General features: G+C 39.6%; 1 protein-coding gene across 1 annotated transcript in view; it reads left to right on the top strand.

Moving 5' to 3' along the window:
* Positions 1-3693: 3693 nt before the first annotated feature.
* Positions 3694-19658, top strand: part of nav1a (neuron navigator 1a) — a 134597-nt gene continuing 118632 nt past the window's right edge. The window contains exon 1 of the mRNA XM_079802941.1: positions 3694-4686. Coding sequence (XP_079659067.1) covers positions 3927-4686 — 760 coding nt within the window. The 5' untranslated portion in view covers positions 3694-3926. The remainder of the gene's footprint in view (positions 4687-19658) is intronic.

Below are 19658 nucleotides of genomic sequence, written 5' to 3'. Positions count from 1 at the left end.
ACCGGCTTGCACTTAATATTTTAGGCTTCGTGTGCGCGTCTAAACCATCAAATAAACAACAAATAGCCGGTGTCAAAATGACCGGATTGGAGAGTAGTTATTTTAACAGTTTATATCTTAAATGGGCCTAAATAGTTTGGAGAAATAGGAGAATATGATATTAGGCTATTAGTTCTACATTCGATCGGTCTTAAAGGGGCAGCTTGTAAACTTGCTAAGCAATAAACTTGCTGACGATTGAGCCATTAATTCGAATCGAACAAAAAGGCAAAATAGAAAATATTCACATCTCTTGAATTAATAACTTTAGCTTTTATAAGCATTAATCTATCAATTTATACAGTGAAAACTATGCAGTGTTATTTTACATTTCATTACTTTATTAGATTTCTTTGTAGGTTTGTTCTTTACTGTAATATTAATGTTAGCAGACCTTCCGAATGCCTGCACACTGGTCCATTTACAAATAGATGTTTTATATTTTTGTTCAAACTTTGCGGTTTCTTTTGCTATAGATATTTTACATTTCAGATTATAAAGCCATGTTAATTATGTTCTTAATTATGTTTTTTTTATATATAATAAAAATAAAATAAAGTATAATAAAAAGAACCGGTAAGAATACTGTTAAAGTACCGGATCGATAAGCAGTATCGGTAAGAGTAGTAATACCATTAAAACCTTAACGATACCGATCCCTATTAGTAATACAGTGGAAATTAGTAGATTTGGTTGATTTACGGTGTGCGCCCCTAAAATTTCTGGTTGTGCCCCTAAAATTTTCAGTTGGGGGCCACTGTGCTCCTAGTGAAAAAAGTTAGTCTGGAGCCCTGTTAAATGCTTTGGTGGTTTTCAAAAATGTGCTCAAATAAATTGTCATTTAAAAGGACTGACTGACCAGTGGTATGCAAATGAAATATGTTTGAATACTGTTCATAACGGTCTCTAAAGAGTAGCACCAACACTGTTTTCATTTAAAGCTATTTGCTGCATTTGAATATTTCTGTTTGCTCTTTGGACTTCCGCCAAAAACTGCAACGATATTTCCGGAACTTTCATAGACTTTGTTCAGCGATTTTCTTATTGACTCGTTTAATACTGTTTTTTTTTAAGTTGCCATCAGGAATTTGTGCATTAAGTTCATGATGGGAAGAAACTGAGGTATTAACACAGCATATTAATGGATAAGGTAATGCACCACCCTGAAAGCATGCACTCTACTTGAGCCTATTGATTCATTGGAAGATAAATGTTGAGACATCTTGAGTTTATGTTATTAAGCGCAGTAGTAGTGCCTCTAGAGTTATTTGCAAACTTGATGAGAGAAACTGCGTTGCTTTATCAACCCCGTGTCCTTGAGCTAAGATGTTGTGTGAGGTCAGTTATTTCCACTTGGATGGTCTGTTAGGTAGAGATTGGCCTTGTTGAGATGAAATGACAGAACTAAGTAGAGCACTCTCAAAAATTGATTCAAACATGCCTAGATCCCTTTCGGCTTCAGAGGAAGGAACTGTGTGCGGTCTTGTGTGTATCGTACTGTTGTGACATCCTCTTCCAAACGCTGGTGAAAAAGTAGGTCCATCCTCTGACAGAATGGAGGCTGTTCCTTCCGAAGCTCAATCTTTTTTTTCTTGGGGTAATTCAGTGTGACACATCAGAGCCATAACCTAATTGTCTATACATATAGCCTGGAGTGTCATGCATGATTATTATTTTCTTTTTTTATGACAGGGCACTATTGGCAGTCCTGGCAAACTTGGCTCCCCTGATAAGATAAGATATGACTAGAGAAAAAGTTTTTTTTTTACTTTTTAAATTATATTAATTTTTAATGTTAATTTTAATGAAGATATAATTCATATTTTTTGTTATGTTTTAGCATGCCAGGGGACCCAGCTTCAAATGTAATATATCATATATAATGTTTTTTTATTTGAATCTAGCTAAATTATTTAAATTAACATTTGTTCAGCTTTGAGTGACACAAGTGTGGGTAGATGACAGAATTCTCCTTTCTAAAGCAAATTATCTTTGGAAGGTGGACTCGATTGGACTGACAAAATTTAGGACGCGAAGCGGAGTCACACCTCGGGTGTGCATTATTTTTCTAATAATTCAATGGCCTGTCGTCAATTATTATGCTCATATTATGGTTACCACACCTCAAAATATAGTTCAGATGATGCATTTCAAGATGTTTGTCATGTTTTTGTCCTTAACCCTTAAATGCATGAATGTTTCGCCAATCATTATTACATAATTGGGTCTTTAGCGACCCGGATTTATATCTAACACGGATGGATTTCTACCTGTCATGATTATATAAAACTCTCCTGATATTAGAGTAACAATTACAGAAGGATAAAATAAAGCATATTTTGTGACCTTTTGGAGCTTGTAAGGGTTCAGTTTGAGCAGATGCTTTATACCATCATCACTGTCCTTATCAGAGCTCATTTCCCAGTACATTCAGCATCTTCACCATCTCAATCATATTCTCAAAACTATCAACATCTTCAACATCAATATTTAGATCTCTGACAGCTTCTTCAGCAGATCCACCATCAGTGACAGTGACAGTAATATTTGACTGCGTTCAGTTCTTGCTCTGCAGTAAATCTCTGAGACATTTCAAGTTTTGCTGATGATTCTTCCTATTCTTTTGTTTTCTGCCTGCGGTAACTATGAGTGAAACGTCACTTCATCATTGTGTGTCAGACACTTGAGGAATAAAGGTGAACTGCACTTATTCAGTCAACTAAAGATTCAATTATTGTTGTGCAGAAAAAATATATATTCTTACAATTATACAATTTTTACAAAAAATTAATGGGAAAACAGGCATTCTTGTATAATTGTATAATTTTTTTCGTGTTATATTGTCTATAATGAATTTATTGAGGAATACTAAGAAGGTTGATGTCTTAATTTAAAAAAAAAATTATGAGGAAGAGGGTAGTGAATGACATCCCGGGTCACTAAAGACCCCAGGTATGCGTTTAAGGGTTAAAGCGCATATGGGACTAATTTCTACACATTTCGTCCCAAGCCTCTGTTGCTAATTCCAAAATGTAATATTAGAGCTAGTACCGGAGACTTGAGCCACAACACATGAGTGTGTGTCTGTACTGTATGTGTGTGCGTTGGAGAGAGATTGCGAGAAAGATATGTACTTTTCAATAATAACTAATAAATGCATTATACTTAATAAAAGCTTCTGTAATGTAACATTTCTTAAAATCAATACAAGTCTGACAGCATATTGTTACTAGTGATAGACATTGCAGTGAAAATATTATTGGTTGTATAATAACAGAGCACTGTAGGGAACCAAAGAGGGCCAGTAGAGGAAGCATGCTGACAGGGAACTGTTTAAAATGACACTGTAATTTATCACAGGTCCATACTTATAACACTTGTGCAGGGGAGCAGTATAGCATCTTTAGAGTGGGTGTGTTGGAGAGAGAAAGAGGAAAAAAGAGAGAGCCAGAAGAGAAGGGGGAGGAGGATGGTGTGAGTGGTTGAATGAGTGCGGGGGAGCAAGGGGAGGGACCGTTTCTGCGTCTGTCTTCTCTGTCATTCTGCTGCTGCACAGCAAAGCAGCGAGACACTGTTGAAGGGAGGAGAGAGAAAGAGAGAGAGAGAGAGAGAAAATGAGTGACTGGGTAGCACTAGAGCAGCTGCAACTGAGGCAGTCTAACTGAGAGGACCCAGATGCTGGATTTACATGCTAAAGACACCAGATACACGGATTACCTCTTCAATGCAGGATCTACCGACTGGTCTCTCTGTATTTATTATTGGAGAGCTAGTTCTCCCTGTGATAAGGATTTGGCAGCAAGCGACAGAGCTTCTTTTTTTTTTTTTTGCTCGATTGTAAAACCATTTGACTCACTGATGCTTTTACGTGGTTTCACGCAGGAGGAATGCTTGGGGGTAGCCCAAGAGGACAAGGAGTAGATCTGGAGACTGAGGCTGACAAAACCTCCAAAGCCAAGACCCCACAGGGCCAGGCGGGTGCCAAGGAAGTTGGGGGTATGGCTGCGAAAAGGGGCAAGTCAGGGCTCCCACAGGCTACTCCGCGGGCTGAGCTAAAGGTCTACCGGGCAGGAAACTCTGAGGGTCGTCTTCCAGTTCCTAGCAACCTGCGCAAGCAAAAGTCCTTGACCAATCTATGCGTGCTTACGGATGCTGAGAAAAAGATGCACCTGTACCAGCCCAAGTGGTCGGATGACATGGAAAAGCCTGGGACAGGTCAGAACAAGTCAGGCAAGCTCAAAGATGCCGGAGGGGGTACTGGAAAGGGTATCCCTCTTTCTAAAAACCTTTCCAAGTCAGAACATTCACTGTTTCTAGGAAAGCCAAAACCCTTTAGCCCGCCTTCCAAGCTGGGGAAACCTAGTCGGATACCTAAGGGTCCTTACGCTGAGGTCAAACCCATTAGCAAAGCTCAAGAGCTGGCAGATGATATCAAGTCGGATGATGAGATCTTGTCCAGCAAGGCTAAGGCTAATGGTAAGAAATCAGTTATTGTTACCTCTGGAGCAGCCACCCCAGGTGGAGGTGGCGGGGGCAAAGATGCACCAGAACCAGAGGAAGGAGACAAGACCTTCCTAAAGGTGGACCCTGAACTGGTTGTAACGGTACTTGGGGACCTGGAGCAGCTTCTCTTCAGTCAGATGTTGGGTAAGTAATCACTAGAAATCTGCTAATCCGCTTGCAATGCCGAGGAATGAGCAATGCTGCCTGGCTGACGGATCCAGCATCACCTTCATAGCTCAACCCAGCCCTGCTCTTGCTTAGCAACCACCTTGCTTTGTATTTCTTATTCATCCTGTGCTGCTCACAAAACTATGCACATTTTCTTTATTCATACATCTATTCTCGTCTCAAAGCTGCATCTGCATGTTAACAATTATGATTGTTGCATTTCAAACACTGCGTGGTTCCATTTAACAATCGCTGCATCCCTTTTTGTTTACATTGCAAGCTCATGTCTTGCATCTGTGCACGTATTGGATGAGACCAATCTGCGCTCCAATCGGGGGGTAGGGGGTTTATCCAGGGGTATATTTGCCTTACCATTGTAGTAGAGTTGACATACTGCCCTAATCTTCAGAATGTGCGACCTTAGCTGCTGTTTTGAATGGCTACATTGATTTACTTTTGTTTTTTTACAGATATTACCTCAATGATAAGCTTCAGTTCAGAATAAATGATTGTAAATAATGTGAACTCTAGAAACAGTTAAACAAATGATGCTCGAGTGGGAACTTAAAAATAAACCTCGCTGGGTTGAATTGTATTCAAGTCATGGTGGGCAACATATTTAGCCTTGCCGCTGGTGCCATTGATCTCTGGGGCAGTTGACAGATGGTCCCCCTCTCTTTTCCTCTCTGCCCTTCCCTCTCCCTCTTTCTGTTACCGGGGTACTTCAAAAGAGAATAATAGGGATGTCACACTCTTTGAGAAGGTCAGTGACTCAGAATGAGATGGCAACGACACATGAACATTGTGCGTTTTGTTTTTATTTAAGAATACATTAACAGTGCGGTGACTTATTAGCTATTTACCTTTGCACTCAGCTTTCTTGTTCTTCCCTCACATGATACTTTAACACATATTTAAGTGTTGATTTGAGTTTGATTAGCAATTAGCTATTCTCTCAACAATCTGACACTGAACAATATTCTAAATTCTAAGGTTCTGTCTCAGTGTATTGCTTTTTTAATGTTAGGGTGGCCAGAAAGATGTGTTGTGAAATGAATCCATTGAGTTGAGATATGAGAAAATGGAATTCAGTCTATTAGCTATACTCATTTCCCCTCCTTCCCTGGAGCGTATTTTGACCTTGCCGCTCGACACCTGCTGAGCGGTGGGGGTGGGCAGAATGGGAAAAAAAAGTCTTGTATTGTACGGCTGATCCGGATTTGATATTCCTTTCAACATCTTGACCTCCGTACATTACTGTTGATTCCTTTTGCTTGTGCTTCCCACCAGGGTTAGCTGTGCAAGCAAAGGTTCAAAGCTTCCCTCTGGGGTTTAAAACATGCATGTGTGACTGACTGCATTAGTATTGCTTGGTCACTACCTCTGCTTCTGACTCAATTACACAAGTCTCCTTGCCTCCAATCAGTGTTGTCGTGACATTGGTTGTTATGGGGTATTCTTTTGTGCAATCTCAATATGAAGTACTGCCCCATATAAAATAGTTTCTTTCTGTTTTAGTTTGCCTGTGTTTACAGTTTCAATAGCTATAGAAGGAGATATGACAGGAAACAACAGAAAGAAGGTGGGGGAAGAGGATCAGGAGTAGGTGATACGAGGTCATGCATATGCAGCACCATAGATGGTCAATGTATGAGCACTGCCCACCAAGCAACATCTTTGATACAATTAAATATAGTTAAAAAATATCCACATTTAACACGTTATAAAGTAAAATATCTAGATTCCGACAGACCACCTTCCGTATTCAACTTACGAAGAAACTGTCGCGGCAGTTGCGCTTTTTCCATAAGGTGGCGTCGGAAGCTAGATATTTTACTTTATCACGTGTTAAATATGGATATTTTTCTTACAAAAATCCATCGATTCGCTTCAGAAGGCCTTTATTAACCCCCCATAGCCGTATTGATTACTTTTATAATGGATGGACGCACGTTTTTGGGCTTCAAATTTTGGGCTGCCTTTCACTGCGATTTTGATAATGCTTTGATTAGCCAGGATACTTACTAATAAAACTCTGATTGTCTGAAAGAAGAATGTCATATACACCTAGGAGTGCTTGACGGTGAGTAAATCTTGCGGTAATTTTAATTTAGGGTGAACTATCCTTTTAAGTGCTCAGATGCCTTTGGTATTAGACAGTGACAATTGGGAGCCACCAGTGGAGGGTTAAGAGCATCCCTACTGAGATCAGATAGAAAACCCCAAAATGTCTTCTAAATACTTAAGGAACTTGACAGATGCTTCTTACTTTGTGTCGATAAGAGCTTTATCAAACTATTTATCCTAACGTGCGCATTAAAACTCCTTTTAGATAAATCAAACCACAGCTTTTGGATTTTAGGATTAACTGCACGTGAAGATAATGAAGACTCAAGTTGCACATTCAATAATGTTTGTAGTTTCATTTAAAAACAGTGCTGCAAAAATTTGCGTTCTTTTTCTTTTTTTTGCTCATTTAACCAAGATGGATGGGCAGAAAAATTTATTTGCACCAATAATATGCCCCTGGAAATTCTTTTAACAATCTAGTAAAATCCTTATGAATAAAACCAAGCCCCACCCTCCATTTTGTGCTAAATTGCAGCAGTAAATTGTGTGTTATATTGTATTTAGTTTTAATCCGCAATGCATACACTATTAGATTATTATAACATGTTGCATTACTATTAATTTAATGAGACAATTTATGCTCCGTGTCTCATTCTGCTATTGAAGGGTGTGTCTCAGAGCTGAGAGCCTCCTTACCAGGGGCACTTTACTGCTATCTTCTTCTTCATAATCATTTCCATCTCCGCCTGGCTTGAGATCTGGGTTGCAGTAGCACTAGACTGGACATGATTGCTGCTGAAAGCTGCATTCAGGGTGAGGTTATTGTACTGATCTACAAACTAAAGTAGAAAAGTAGAACTTGGCAGCCCAATTATAATGATACAATAAAACAAAACATTTGTGTTAAGTGTTAAGACTGCAGTCAATCTAATCCATTTCCTCTAGTCTAATGCGCAATGACCTGGAAGCATTTTGTAAGTCATGGCACAGGATTTCCTCATTTCCTGTATGTGATATTGTTAGGTTGTTATGCACGATAAATGTGTCTCCACATTAAATTGCCTGTAGACTGGTGCATTGGGCAGTTAGAGAAATGGTAATGTACAGGAAATGGTTTTGTTAATTCAAGCAGCCCCTTTTAAAAGGAAACCATCACTAAAATGCAGTGGTTTTGCTGTGTATATTATGTTTTCCTGTGCTTGGCAAGAAAGGAAATTGTTGCAAGGGTTAAAGTCAAACTGACTGACAACCCAGCATGCTGCAGGCCTCCTCTTCACAACACGCATGATTTCATTTCAACCAGGTCTGGTTGTGTAAGGTTGTGTAAGAACATAAAGACATACAGCCATGCATACAGCACTTGAATGTATGAAGGAAGGTGTATTTTTTATTTGTGGTGGTCATCATTAGTTCTCTGTTCCCAAACCTACAGACCTCCCTATGTAGGCAGCAATTTTAGGCATCATAGTTACTGGACCAACACAAAAGTTTAAAAAGGTAGGTAGCATAATTATACCTTCAAGATGCTGTTTTAGTAAAATTATGACGCATAACATACACTACATTGCCAAAAGTGTTGGGTCGCCTGCCTTTACATGAACTTTAATGACATCCCATTCTTAATCCGTAGGGTTTAATATGGAGTTGGCCCACCCTTTGCAGCTATAACAGCTTCAACTCTTCTGGGAAGGCTTTCCACAAGGTTTAGGAGTGTGTTTATGGGAATTTTTGATAATTCTTCTAGAAGCGCATTTGTGAAGCTAATCCATGTCTTTATGGACCTTGCTTTGTGCACTGGTGTTGGAACAGGAAGGGGCCGTCCCCAAACTGTTCCCACAAAGTTGGAAGCATGAAATTGTCCAAAATGTATTGATATACTGAAGCATTAAGAGTTCCTTTCACTCGAACTAAGGCTTGGATGAGCTGCTTGGCTTGAGCTTGAGCTATTTCTTGAGCTAATCTGAAGGCCACTCAAAGTTTGGATGTCCATAGCTATTGATTTTGCAGAAAGTTGGCAACTTCTGCGCACTGTGTACCTCAGCATGCGTGGTCAGCTCTGTGATTTTACTTGGCCTACCACTTTGTGGCAGAGTTGCTGTCGTTCCCAATTGCTTCCACTTTGTTATTATACCACTAACAGTTGAGCGTGGAATATTTAGTAGTGAGAAAATTTCACGAATGGTCTTATTGCACAGATGGCAACCAATCACGGTACCACGCTTGAGTTCACTGAGCTCCTGAGAGCGACCAATTCTTTCACATATGTTTGTATAAGTGTCTGCATGCCTGCTTGATTTTATACACCTGTGGTCATGGAAGTGATTGGAACACCTGATTATTAATCAATTATTTGGAGGGCTGTCCCAATACTTTTGGCAATATAGTGTATATCCGCGGGGAGCAGGCAATACTAACATTGCAACCAGTATTGCAATAAGCTTAGTAAACTGTGTGTATGCAATTAATTAGGGGTGTAACGATTCATCTACTACATCGATGTATCGATTTATTTTCTTATGATCTAACTACATCGATCTGTGCTCGGCAAGTTGGCCTTCCGGACGACATATATCGATCTAACATCGTTTTAAAAGGTAATCAATCGATTGTATCGATCATAGAAAATAACGCATTGGATTTAAGCACGTCAGACTTTATATGGATGTTTTTTCTTAGCACTTTTAATGATAAAGGCGTTAAACGTTACTCGATTCAGTCGGCCTATCTGTGACATCATCGCAACGCACCAGCAGCAGCGCTCATTGAAATTAATGGGATTGTGTCGCTTTGTCGCTGCGTGTCGCTGGCGGTGTGAACGGGGCTTGAGAAAACAAAACATAGCATGGCGCATAGCAGAGGAGAAGCCAACGAGCGAGAAATTATCAAGCCACCAAGAGAAAGAGCTACCTGTACTTTCAACCCTTGCTTGTTACCTGTGCATTCCTGACACCAGTGTGCCAGCAGAGCGAGTTTTTAGTACTGCTGGCGACATAGTGAACGCACAGAGAAGTGTTCTGCGGTCAGATCATGTTGATATTGTTGAAAAAGAAATCTGTAGAGTCATTGAAGAGTAGTTGGTTACATTTTATCTTTTGTTAAATATTGTTTGTTTAAACTGAGAGTAGTAGCAGGTTCAGCCAGTTTATTCAACCTGAAGAAATGTTGGTTGCACTTTATTTTTGATATTAATATTATATTTGTATTATTTTAATGTTGAAAAACAACAGCAAAAGTAGCAGGTAAACCTACTATTAATTAAATCTGAAGAGAAGTTACTTGCACTTTATTTTTGATATTAATATTGTATTTGTATTATTTTAATGTTGAAAAACAACAGCAAAAGTAGCAGGTAAACCTACTATTAATTAAACCTGAAGAGAAGTTAGTTGCACTTTATTTTTGATATTAATATTGTAATATTATTATGTTGGATAACAAAAGCAGAAGTAGCAGGTTAACCTACTGTTGAAATGTTGGTTGCACTTACTGTGCTTTTATTGAAAATGTATTGAATATTGAAAATGAGAGCAGAAAAGGTTAATTTCCTGTTAATTCAACCTAAACTGTTGGTTGCACTTTATTCAAATAAAATTTGAATGCATTTGCCATTAATTGTTGTTTACTTGTTTGTTTATATCCATAATTAATTGATATACCGGATTCCCTTACAAGAAACAACAGGAATCTTGGAAACTTAACCTGCATCCAGATATTTATTTCAGTCACACAATTTTTGGCTAAAAAGTTACTGAATCGATTTCAAGTCACTGAATCGTTTCGGATCGTATCGTTCTAAATGAACCAATATCGTCCTTGAATCGTATCGACAACCTCAAATCGTGATATGAATCGTATCGTTGTTAAAACGAATCGTTACACCCCTACAATTAATGCCTACAAGTATAATAATACAAGGTATAATGAATTAAAACGGTGCAGTTTTTTACTATATATAAGGTGAGTTGATTCTGATGTGTGCGTTATGTGTGCTACTTGGAGTTCCTGCGTATGTAGAGTGTTTAAAATCTGTCACTTATGAAATTTTATTTCAGGATGCTCCCTTAGAAGAAAGCTAGGAGTGGACACTCAAGATTTAAAACAGAGCCAATGTATCATATATTGTAGGCTATTGATTGTTTGATGTGCAAAATAAGCACTACAACAGTACTGAATTCTATGCATCTGATTTATTGATTATACATTTGAATAGAAAAGAATAGAATACAAAAATAGAAAAAGCATAAATACAAGGCAGTTATGTAATGTATACAATAGTTTGTGCAAAAAAGTGCTGTAACAATATACAGTATATATATTTATATATATATTTATATATATATATATATATATATATATATATATATATATATATATATATATATAGAAATAGACATAACTTTTTTGTCCATTGACCAAAATAAGGTCCTAATGACCAGATTGCACATAATAGCAAAACATGGTGAAAACAGGAATTGAAAGAGGAACCACAAATAAAGGTCGAGTTTTGGTTCGACAACCTCCGCTAACATGCAAACATGCACAACCCGACCGCCTCTATTTTGTGAGCAATGAGTCGATGACTTGTGTACTGTTTTGACGGCCAACAGATTCATAATGTGATTACTGTCATGACCAACATCTCCATGCCTCAGCATGCTGTGTGCGACTAATGCAATCTAAGTCCTAATCGAATTTCTGCATGTCTGCAAAACGGAGGAGTGGAAAAAATCTGCTCATTTATGCAAGCATGCAACATGGAAACAATGTTCGTTTATCTCTTAACACGTTCAGAAATGTTGCGAAATGTTTCAGCCTGTTCAGCACAGCTCAGTTTTAGCCATCAACAAACTTGAGCTGGAAGCAGCCCTATATTTAAGCACATTGTAAAATAACTCTCAAAAGAGCAATACTTTCCAGGACATTTCCATGTAAAATGGTCAACTCGTGGATGGATGCACATATTTAGCCTGTTTTATGTCAGTTAAGTGAGAGCTGTTTTGTTGGTCTTGCTCAAATGTCCAGTTATTTTTCAAGTCAAGTGGTGGTTTATGCGCAGTCCTGTTTTTGAAGGCCTTAATTGTTTCGCGGTTGAGACGGCCTCCGCCGTTACAGCTTTTTTCAGTCGTTAAAAACACCACATAAACACCATTCCGTTTTCCTGTCATATATCCTGGATGTTGGCTGCTTAAAACACTCGAGGGGAAATGATTGTGTAAGCTTTTCTCAGCTCTATGTGAAGACATATCTAAGGGCAAGAAATCAACTCTTTTCCCAGTAGTCACTAATGGTGACTAAAGTTCTCATTGCTCTCGTATCACATATAACAAACCCAGGCAATGGAACTTGAAATTACTATTTATGTGCTAATGCTGCTGTACTTGTATCCAAAGAAACTCTGCTGTATTTTGTCACATGGCCAATGGTCTCTGAAGCTAATGTCGCCCCAAATTTGTTGAAAACGATTTACCTCTGATCACTGTCATTGGCCCATTAAACAGCAGCTGCCAATATATAAAATTAGACAGTGAGTCTGCTCACATCCTTTAAAAACTCCACTGGTCTAGAGTAAACACACGCTGAGAGAATGAGATTGTTGGTCTTTGTCACAGATGTGTTGTTTGTCAATGGCAATAAAGACACTACCGCACAGCTGCCGCCACATCTTTACACATTATAAAGCAAAGCATCCCAATGTCTCTCTTTTCTCCATTAACAATGACTTTAGCAAAACGGTGGCTGTTTTGGCACACAGGTGTCAAAGTCATGGTTCGATCAGGCATGCACCGTTGGCCAGATTTAGACCTGGTTCACCTCAAATCCATGAATTAGCTTGTCATTTGGGCATAAAGTTGTCCTCAGATTCCAAACCTGTTTAAACAACAACCCTGTTTAATCTCCCCTAGTATTTTAGAAATTCTTAAAACATTGAGAATAATAGGTCATTTTTTGTGTCTTCTCTATCTGCCCTGTATATATTCTTTGTGGCTGATTTCAGATCTGCCAGATCTCCTCATCTTTGCTTTGAGAAGAAGACTGGAGAGCCCTTGTTAAAAGCAATAATTTCGCTCCAAAGCGGAAAGAAGCAGTTGATCTCATGTTCCCTCCACACATGGTCTCCAGTTCCACAGCTGGTCTCTTTGACCCTCCATTGTGCGATGGGATCACTCTGGCCTGAGGTCATTTCAGAGTTATGATGTTTTTGTTTGTCACACAGCATTACGCCACCTCTTGCCTCCTTGAGCTTCAGAAGACATTGAGCAACACTTGTGCTCAATCTTTGGCAAGAAAACATTCTTCCACATGGACCTCTTTTTACGACGCTGTCTTCATTGATAAAGTATCCGCTGGTCGTAGTGATTGGGCACAGCAACAGCTGGGTGGACCTCCTTAAGAGATGCAGCTGTGGTGTTGGAGGTTTCTCTGCGCCAGTCAGTTTATAAACCCTGCGGTTGTTTAGGCATCACTCTCACTTCACTTTCCCCTGCCCTTGGGCATGTAGGGATTCTTCACCAAACATGATTGCTTCTGGTTAGTTGTAAGTGGAGTAGAATAAGCTTTCCCTAAGGGAAAATAGAAAAACTTGATTTTAAGCTCACTTTCACCTCTTCCACTGAGCAGTAAGATATTTTAGCATAAGCAGAATCACGATTGTCAAGTAATCCCTGTAGAAAAAAAAAACTGCATATGCTGGTTAGGTATGTTTTGAAGCATTGCAGCTGGTTTGAGCTGGTTTATGCTGGTCTTTAAGTCAAGTCAAGTCAACTTTATTTACAATCACCTAAAGGATTATTAGGAACACCTGTTCAATTTCTCATTAATGCAATTATCTAATCAACCAATCACATGGCAGTTGCTTCAATGCCTTTAGGGGTGTGGTCCTGGTCAAGACAATCTCCTGAACTCCAAACTGAATGTCAGAAAGGGAAAGAAAGGTGATTTAAGCAATTTTGAGCGTGGCATGGTTGTTGGCGCCACACGGGCCGGTCTGAGTATTTCACAATCTGCTCAGTTACTGGGATTTTCACACACAACCATTTCTAGGGTTTACAAAGAATGGTGTGAAAAGGGAAAAACATCCAGGATGCGGCAGTCCTGTGGCCGAAAATGCCTTGTTGATGCTAGAGGTCAGAGGAGAATGGGCCGACTGATTCAGGCTGATAGAAGAGCAACTTTGACTGAAATAACCACTCGTTACAACCGAGGTATGCAGCAAAGCATTTGTGAAGCCACAACACGCACAACCTTGAGGCGGATGGGCTACAACAGCAGAAGACCCCACCGGGTACCACTCATCTCCACTACAAATAGGAAAAAGAGGCTAAAATTTGCACGAGCTCACCAAAATTGGACAGTTGATGGCTGGAAAAATGTTGCCTGGTCTGATGAGTCTCGATTTCTGTTGAGACATTCAGATGGTAGAGTCAGAATTTGGCGTAAACAGAATGAGAACATGGATCCATCATGCCTTGTTATGGTATGGGGGATGTTTTCTTGGCACACTTTAGGCCCCTTAGTGCGTTTAAATGCCACGGCCTACCTGAGCATTGTTTCTGACCATGTCCATCCCTTTATGACCACCATGTCCCCATCCTCTGATGGCTACTTCCAGCAGGATAATGCACCATGTCACAAAGCTTGAATCATTTCAAATTGGTTTCTTGAACATGACAATGAGTTCACTGTACTAAAATGGCCCCCACAGTCACCAGATCTCAACCCAATAGAGCATCTTTGGGATATGGTGGAACGGGAGCTTCGTGCCCTGGATGTGCATCCCAAAAATCTCTATCAACTGCAAGATGCTATCCTATCAATATGGGCCAACATTTCTAAAGAATGCTTTCAACACCTTGTTGAATCAATGCCACATAGAATTAAGGCAGTTCTGAAGGCGAAAAGGGGTCAAACACAGTATTAGTATGGTGTTCCTAATAATCCTTTAGGTGAGTGTATATAGCGCTTTTTACAATGCAGATTGTTTCAAAGCAGCTTCACAGTGTTAAACAGGAAAATAATGCAACAGAATTTGATTTGGCTGTACAGCGCTCTGGAGAAAATGGTGAAGTCATCAGCTCATTTCAATTATCATACAGTGACAATGTGGGCAGATCAGTAATTTAGTTTATATGGTTCATTTAGTTTACTAATTAGATTTATTTGGATATTTAGTTGAAAATTTTGTGTCCCCAACTGAGCAAGCTAAGCCAAAGGCGACAGTGGCAAGGAACCAAAACTCCATTAGGTGGCATAATAGAGAAAAATAAACCTTGGGGGAAACCAGGCTCGGGCGGGGTGGCAGTTCTCCTCTGGCCTTTGGTTGGTCATGAGTTGGTTTAAGCTGGTTATAAGCTGGTCTTGAGCTGGAGCTAGTTTTTTAGGACCTGCACTTGACCAGCTTAAACTAGCTCATGACCAGCTAAGGACCAGCTAAAACCAGCTGCCATGCATTTAAAACATACCTAACCAGCTTATGCTGTTTTTCTCAACAGGGATATGGACTTTGGAAATGAATGCATTAAAGAAATATTCCATATTCACTACACGTTAAGCTCAGTCAACACCATTTGTGGAAAATGTTGATTACCACAAACATTAGCTTCCCTTTTGTGCCTCCTTTTTCAATGGAAGTGAATTGGGCCAATCTATAAAATACCTTTTCTGTGTAAATGTGTTGTAATTTAATAACGTTGTTTCCATGACCCTAAAACAACTGATGATTTAAACAGCCAATTTGGCCCCATTCACTTCCACTTTCAATTCTAAATGCCTCAGAATAATATTTTTCATAGAAAATCAGGGAAGAGATGAAAATTGTTTGTGGTAATGAACATTGACACACATGCTGTCAAATCAGCTTATTGAACCAGCAATATTCTTTGTGCCTCAGTTTGAAATCTTGACTACAAGCTAGCACAGTACATATTGTCAAAATATTCTTGCAGTCCTCTGAGAGCTATCCGACTTAAAATAAGTTTAGAAAGGGGATTTCCCTTTACCATGACAGAGGCATTCATGAATAGGAAGCTATCTTCTCCAGTGTGACAATAAGAACGACATTATGTTTGACACTATGGCCCAAAACTTGTGTCTAGGGTGGATGCAGTGTTGCAGCCTGGCTTTATTGTGTTTATGTCACTACAATTTTCCCAGCCTTGGTGTTGTGAGAAATATTTCCCTTTGCTTTTCTTTCTTGGCTGAATATCTCTGAACTTCAAATCAGATTTGTCATGGCAGTAGGTCTTTTTTATTGGCGACTATTTCATTAGAATTTCTCAGCTGTTCGGCCTCTCGCATGATTTTACAAAAAGTTTTCTTCTAAAAAGTGTCATGGGATTGCAACATGAGTGATGCAAGATAAGGAAGTCTTATAATACTTTCTGGAAACAGCCCCGGCATGATAAGACCAGAGCATCACAGTTTTCTTTCCTCTGTAGTTATTCCCCAAGGATATTATTGTGATTTTGTGCGGATATTCCAGTCCGTCTTCTCATTTCCCGCTGTGTGTCTTCTACCATTTGGCTGAAACGTCTGCAGGACATTCTATTGTTATTTAAGAGTCCCTTCATTGACCAGATGCAGCGTGCTTGCGTGTGTATGTGTCTTCCTGTTTTCATGTTGTCGAGGTCACCACTTTGTCTGAAAGCACCCTGACTGGAGTAGTGGAGTAGAGTAGAAAAACACAGACGCAGAGTCATAGGGTAAACTAGCAACCTTGTGGTGAAGCAGGTAACTATGCCCTTCCCCCTACACCACAAATGAGTCTGAAATGAATTCATACTCAGGGAAGCAGTGTATTGTTAATAAAATATTAGCCAGTTTGTCAGAGTGTGACAAATGTTTCTCTGGCACAATGCTAGGCCATTAAACTACATTAACATCCCTTTGGGATTCATTTGGCCTTACTTAGATCCCTGTCACCCAGTATACCTTAATTAACAAATTAAACATCATCTGTTCCTCGGCTCTGGCAATAAAACATGGAAAATGAAAACTATAATGAATGGAAATCGACCATCATTTGTAAAGACCAATGGATCCAACAAGAACGCCATGCTGTGCTTTGTTTCGCTCTGTTCACTTTTCAGACAAGACCTTAAAGAAAAGTGGTGCATTTCTGCCAAAAATTGTCTTCAGAGCTGTTAGCACTCTCTTACATCCATTTAGTTTGTCCATTTTGCTTTTTGCTCTCACAGCATTCTCAGAAAGGCCAAAGAATGTTCCAGTAAGCATCTGTCTACACCCCTATTAGCTTCTCTATTGACAGGCGATGCTTCAGTTACTCATTAGGAAGACACTGTTGGTCTTTTGAGCTGTGGAGACAGTGTGGCTGCCTTGGGTTTAGATGGTACTTTAAGTTGGTAGTGTATTTCAGAGATGAAACTATCTTCACAATCGTGTGTTTAGATGTTGTAAAACTGGGTTCAGCTCTCTGCATCAATGTCTTGGAAGTTTTGCATGCTGTTTCATTTACTGGAACTTTGATTCCCCTGGAAATTATGTTCACTCGGCGGCCATATTTGCAATGCCTCCGGGCTGCTATTTCGGGGAAATACTTGACCAAGTCCTATCTATTTGAATGGGGGAATCATGTAATCTCAAAAACTGGTGGCCAAACTCACAATTAAATTACATATTTCAAATCAGCAACAAAATCTAACTTGAACCATCCCATAAATGTTGTTTCATATGATCAAATAGCTTTAAAAATGCTTATTTTTCAGGCTAGATGAGCCAATGTGCATATACGCGCGAGTCTCTGGTTTCTATGGGAACCGGAGCTTCTAATGGCAGCTGCAGTGACACAATGACTTTACCAAATCAATGATTGGCTCATTTACTTTAGAAGGCAGGACTATTCTGCCAAATTGTGCGTTGCAGTTTTGCCCATTCATAAGTAATAGGCCTTTCTATATCAATAGTCTTTGGATACCCTCATTTGGATTCTCACCTCTTTGGGAGATTGTAGAGGTCCATGGATTTGGAGCAGATCCAGATGATGTGGTCATTAGGGTTAGCATGCATGACTTACTACTTTTCATCAACCCTTTCACACGTAAGTTTAAAATATTGTGGCTGACCCCCCAGCGTGAGTTTTTCAAGGCGACCGTTATTTAGAACGTATTACTTTACTGTTTCCATGGTGATGCGTCATTGCTTGTCACATGACGTACCGCAGTCAAAATAGTGCTGTATGACAGATGATCTACTTTTCATTTAATTTTTCATTTTTATTAAAAGGAAATCATATTGATCAAATATGGGCAAATGGATGTGTTTTGTTGTTTAAACACCTTTATAACGATCGTGTTAGTTGAGATATGTGCGATGGGCGCCGCCATTTTAGTTTGTGCCGCAGTTCAGAGAATCGGATCTATTGTATTTACAACACGTGAATTCATCCACTTCTCCCTAAATACATGAAATTAAGTGGCCGGTGAACTGGGAGAAGAATAGAGAAAACTTTAAAGTTACTTACACAATGTGTATCTGATATGAATATTACTATAATGGAAAGGATTATTATTGTCGCTGTGTGTATTTTACAAACTCTAAATGCATGGTTTTGCTGGTACTTATGTATATTTAAATGTCTGAAACCTAAAATAAAATGTATGTGGTTGAAAACACTGAATAGTTGTTGTATATGACAAGCGCTGAGCGCATCTGCCTCTGGCTCAGTGCTAGTCAAAGCGCGAATGCACGTTTGAATTTAGCAGTTGATCACGTGATGCATTGAACTAGAGCCCTGCGCGGGACTGTTTTCTTCATCCCGCTCCCGCCCGTACCCGCCGAATTTCTGACCATTACCGCCCGCTCCCGCAACGTATGTGTTACACTCCCGCCCGCTCCCGCAATATGTATGTCCACTCCCGCCCGCACCCGCAAAACTCCGAGAATTTATTCCCGCACAATAATAGAGATGCATTGATTTTGTGTCTTCTCCCGTCCCGCAGGGGAAAAAAAACACGTATTTGTATTGATATTATTAAAGAGATTCATGGGGTTGTTTGTTTCGTTTCCCTGGCCTGCATGTAAAAAAAAAAGAAAAGACAAATACATTCAAATATAATTTCGTTTTTATCAAAACCTTTGCACATAAAAATAGACTGCTTTGCAAAACAGAAAACAGAAAACCAGATTGAGAAACAAAAAACAGATACCAATTCCGTCGAACGTGACCGACTGAAAGGAAACCTGAGAAAACATGCTTCAACAGAACGTAATGTGAACACAAAATAGCAAACGGACATTTAGAAACAATCCATTTCCACTCACTAAACTTCTATGTATTGTTTGTCAAAAACACCAAACAGTCAACTTGACCTGCAGGGACTGCTGAGCGTTTTTGGTGAGGTATGATCAAGTATCTATGTATTTGCCAGCTGCGCAATATGTGGATACATATAACGTTATACCGCATGACTTTGCCTACCAAAACAATTGAGAAACTTCTCCAAATGTCAGACTTTCCTTGCTTAGCTTTTGTGCTGTAAATACCTCGTTTGAGGTTCTTTTCTACATCATCTATTGACATCTTCTCCATCATGTCGTTAGGCAACCTCCCTATCCCGCCGATTCCCGCTGTGTTTTTTTTAGCCGCCCATTCCCGCCCGCAGCAAAATTCAAACCGCCCGCTCCTGCAAGATTTACGTTGGGTCCCGCGGGACCCGGCGGGACTCAATCCCAATGCAGCCCTCTACATTGAACGTTCTAATAGCACACCGGTGTGATCGCACACTGCAGGGACCAGCCAAGACTGATCACATCGGTGTTTTCGTACGTGCAAAAGGGTTAAGATTAGGGCTGGGTATCGATTCAGATGTTCCAATTTTATTCGATTTCAATTCTCAAGCTTTCAAATCGATTCGATTTCGATT

This window comes from Gobio gobio (assembly GCF_949357685.1).
Source record: "Gobio gobio genome assembly, chromosome: 21".
NCBI classification, from domain to species: Eukaryota; Metazoa; Chordata; class Actinopteri; order Cypriniformes; family Gobionidae; genus Gobio; species Gobio gobio.
Note: the sequence above shows the minus strand (reverse complement) of the source record. Positions and strands in the feature narration are given on the sequence as shown.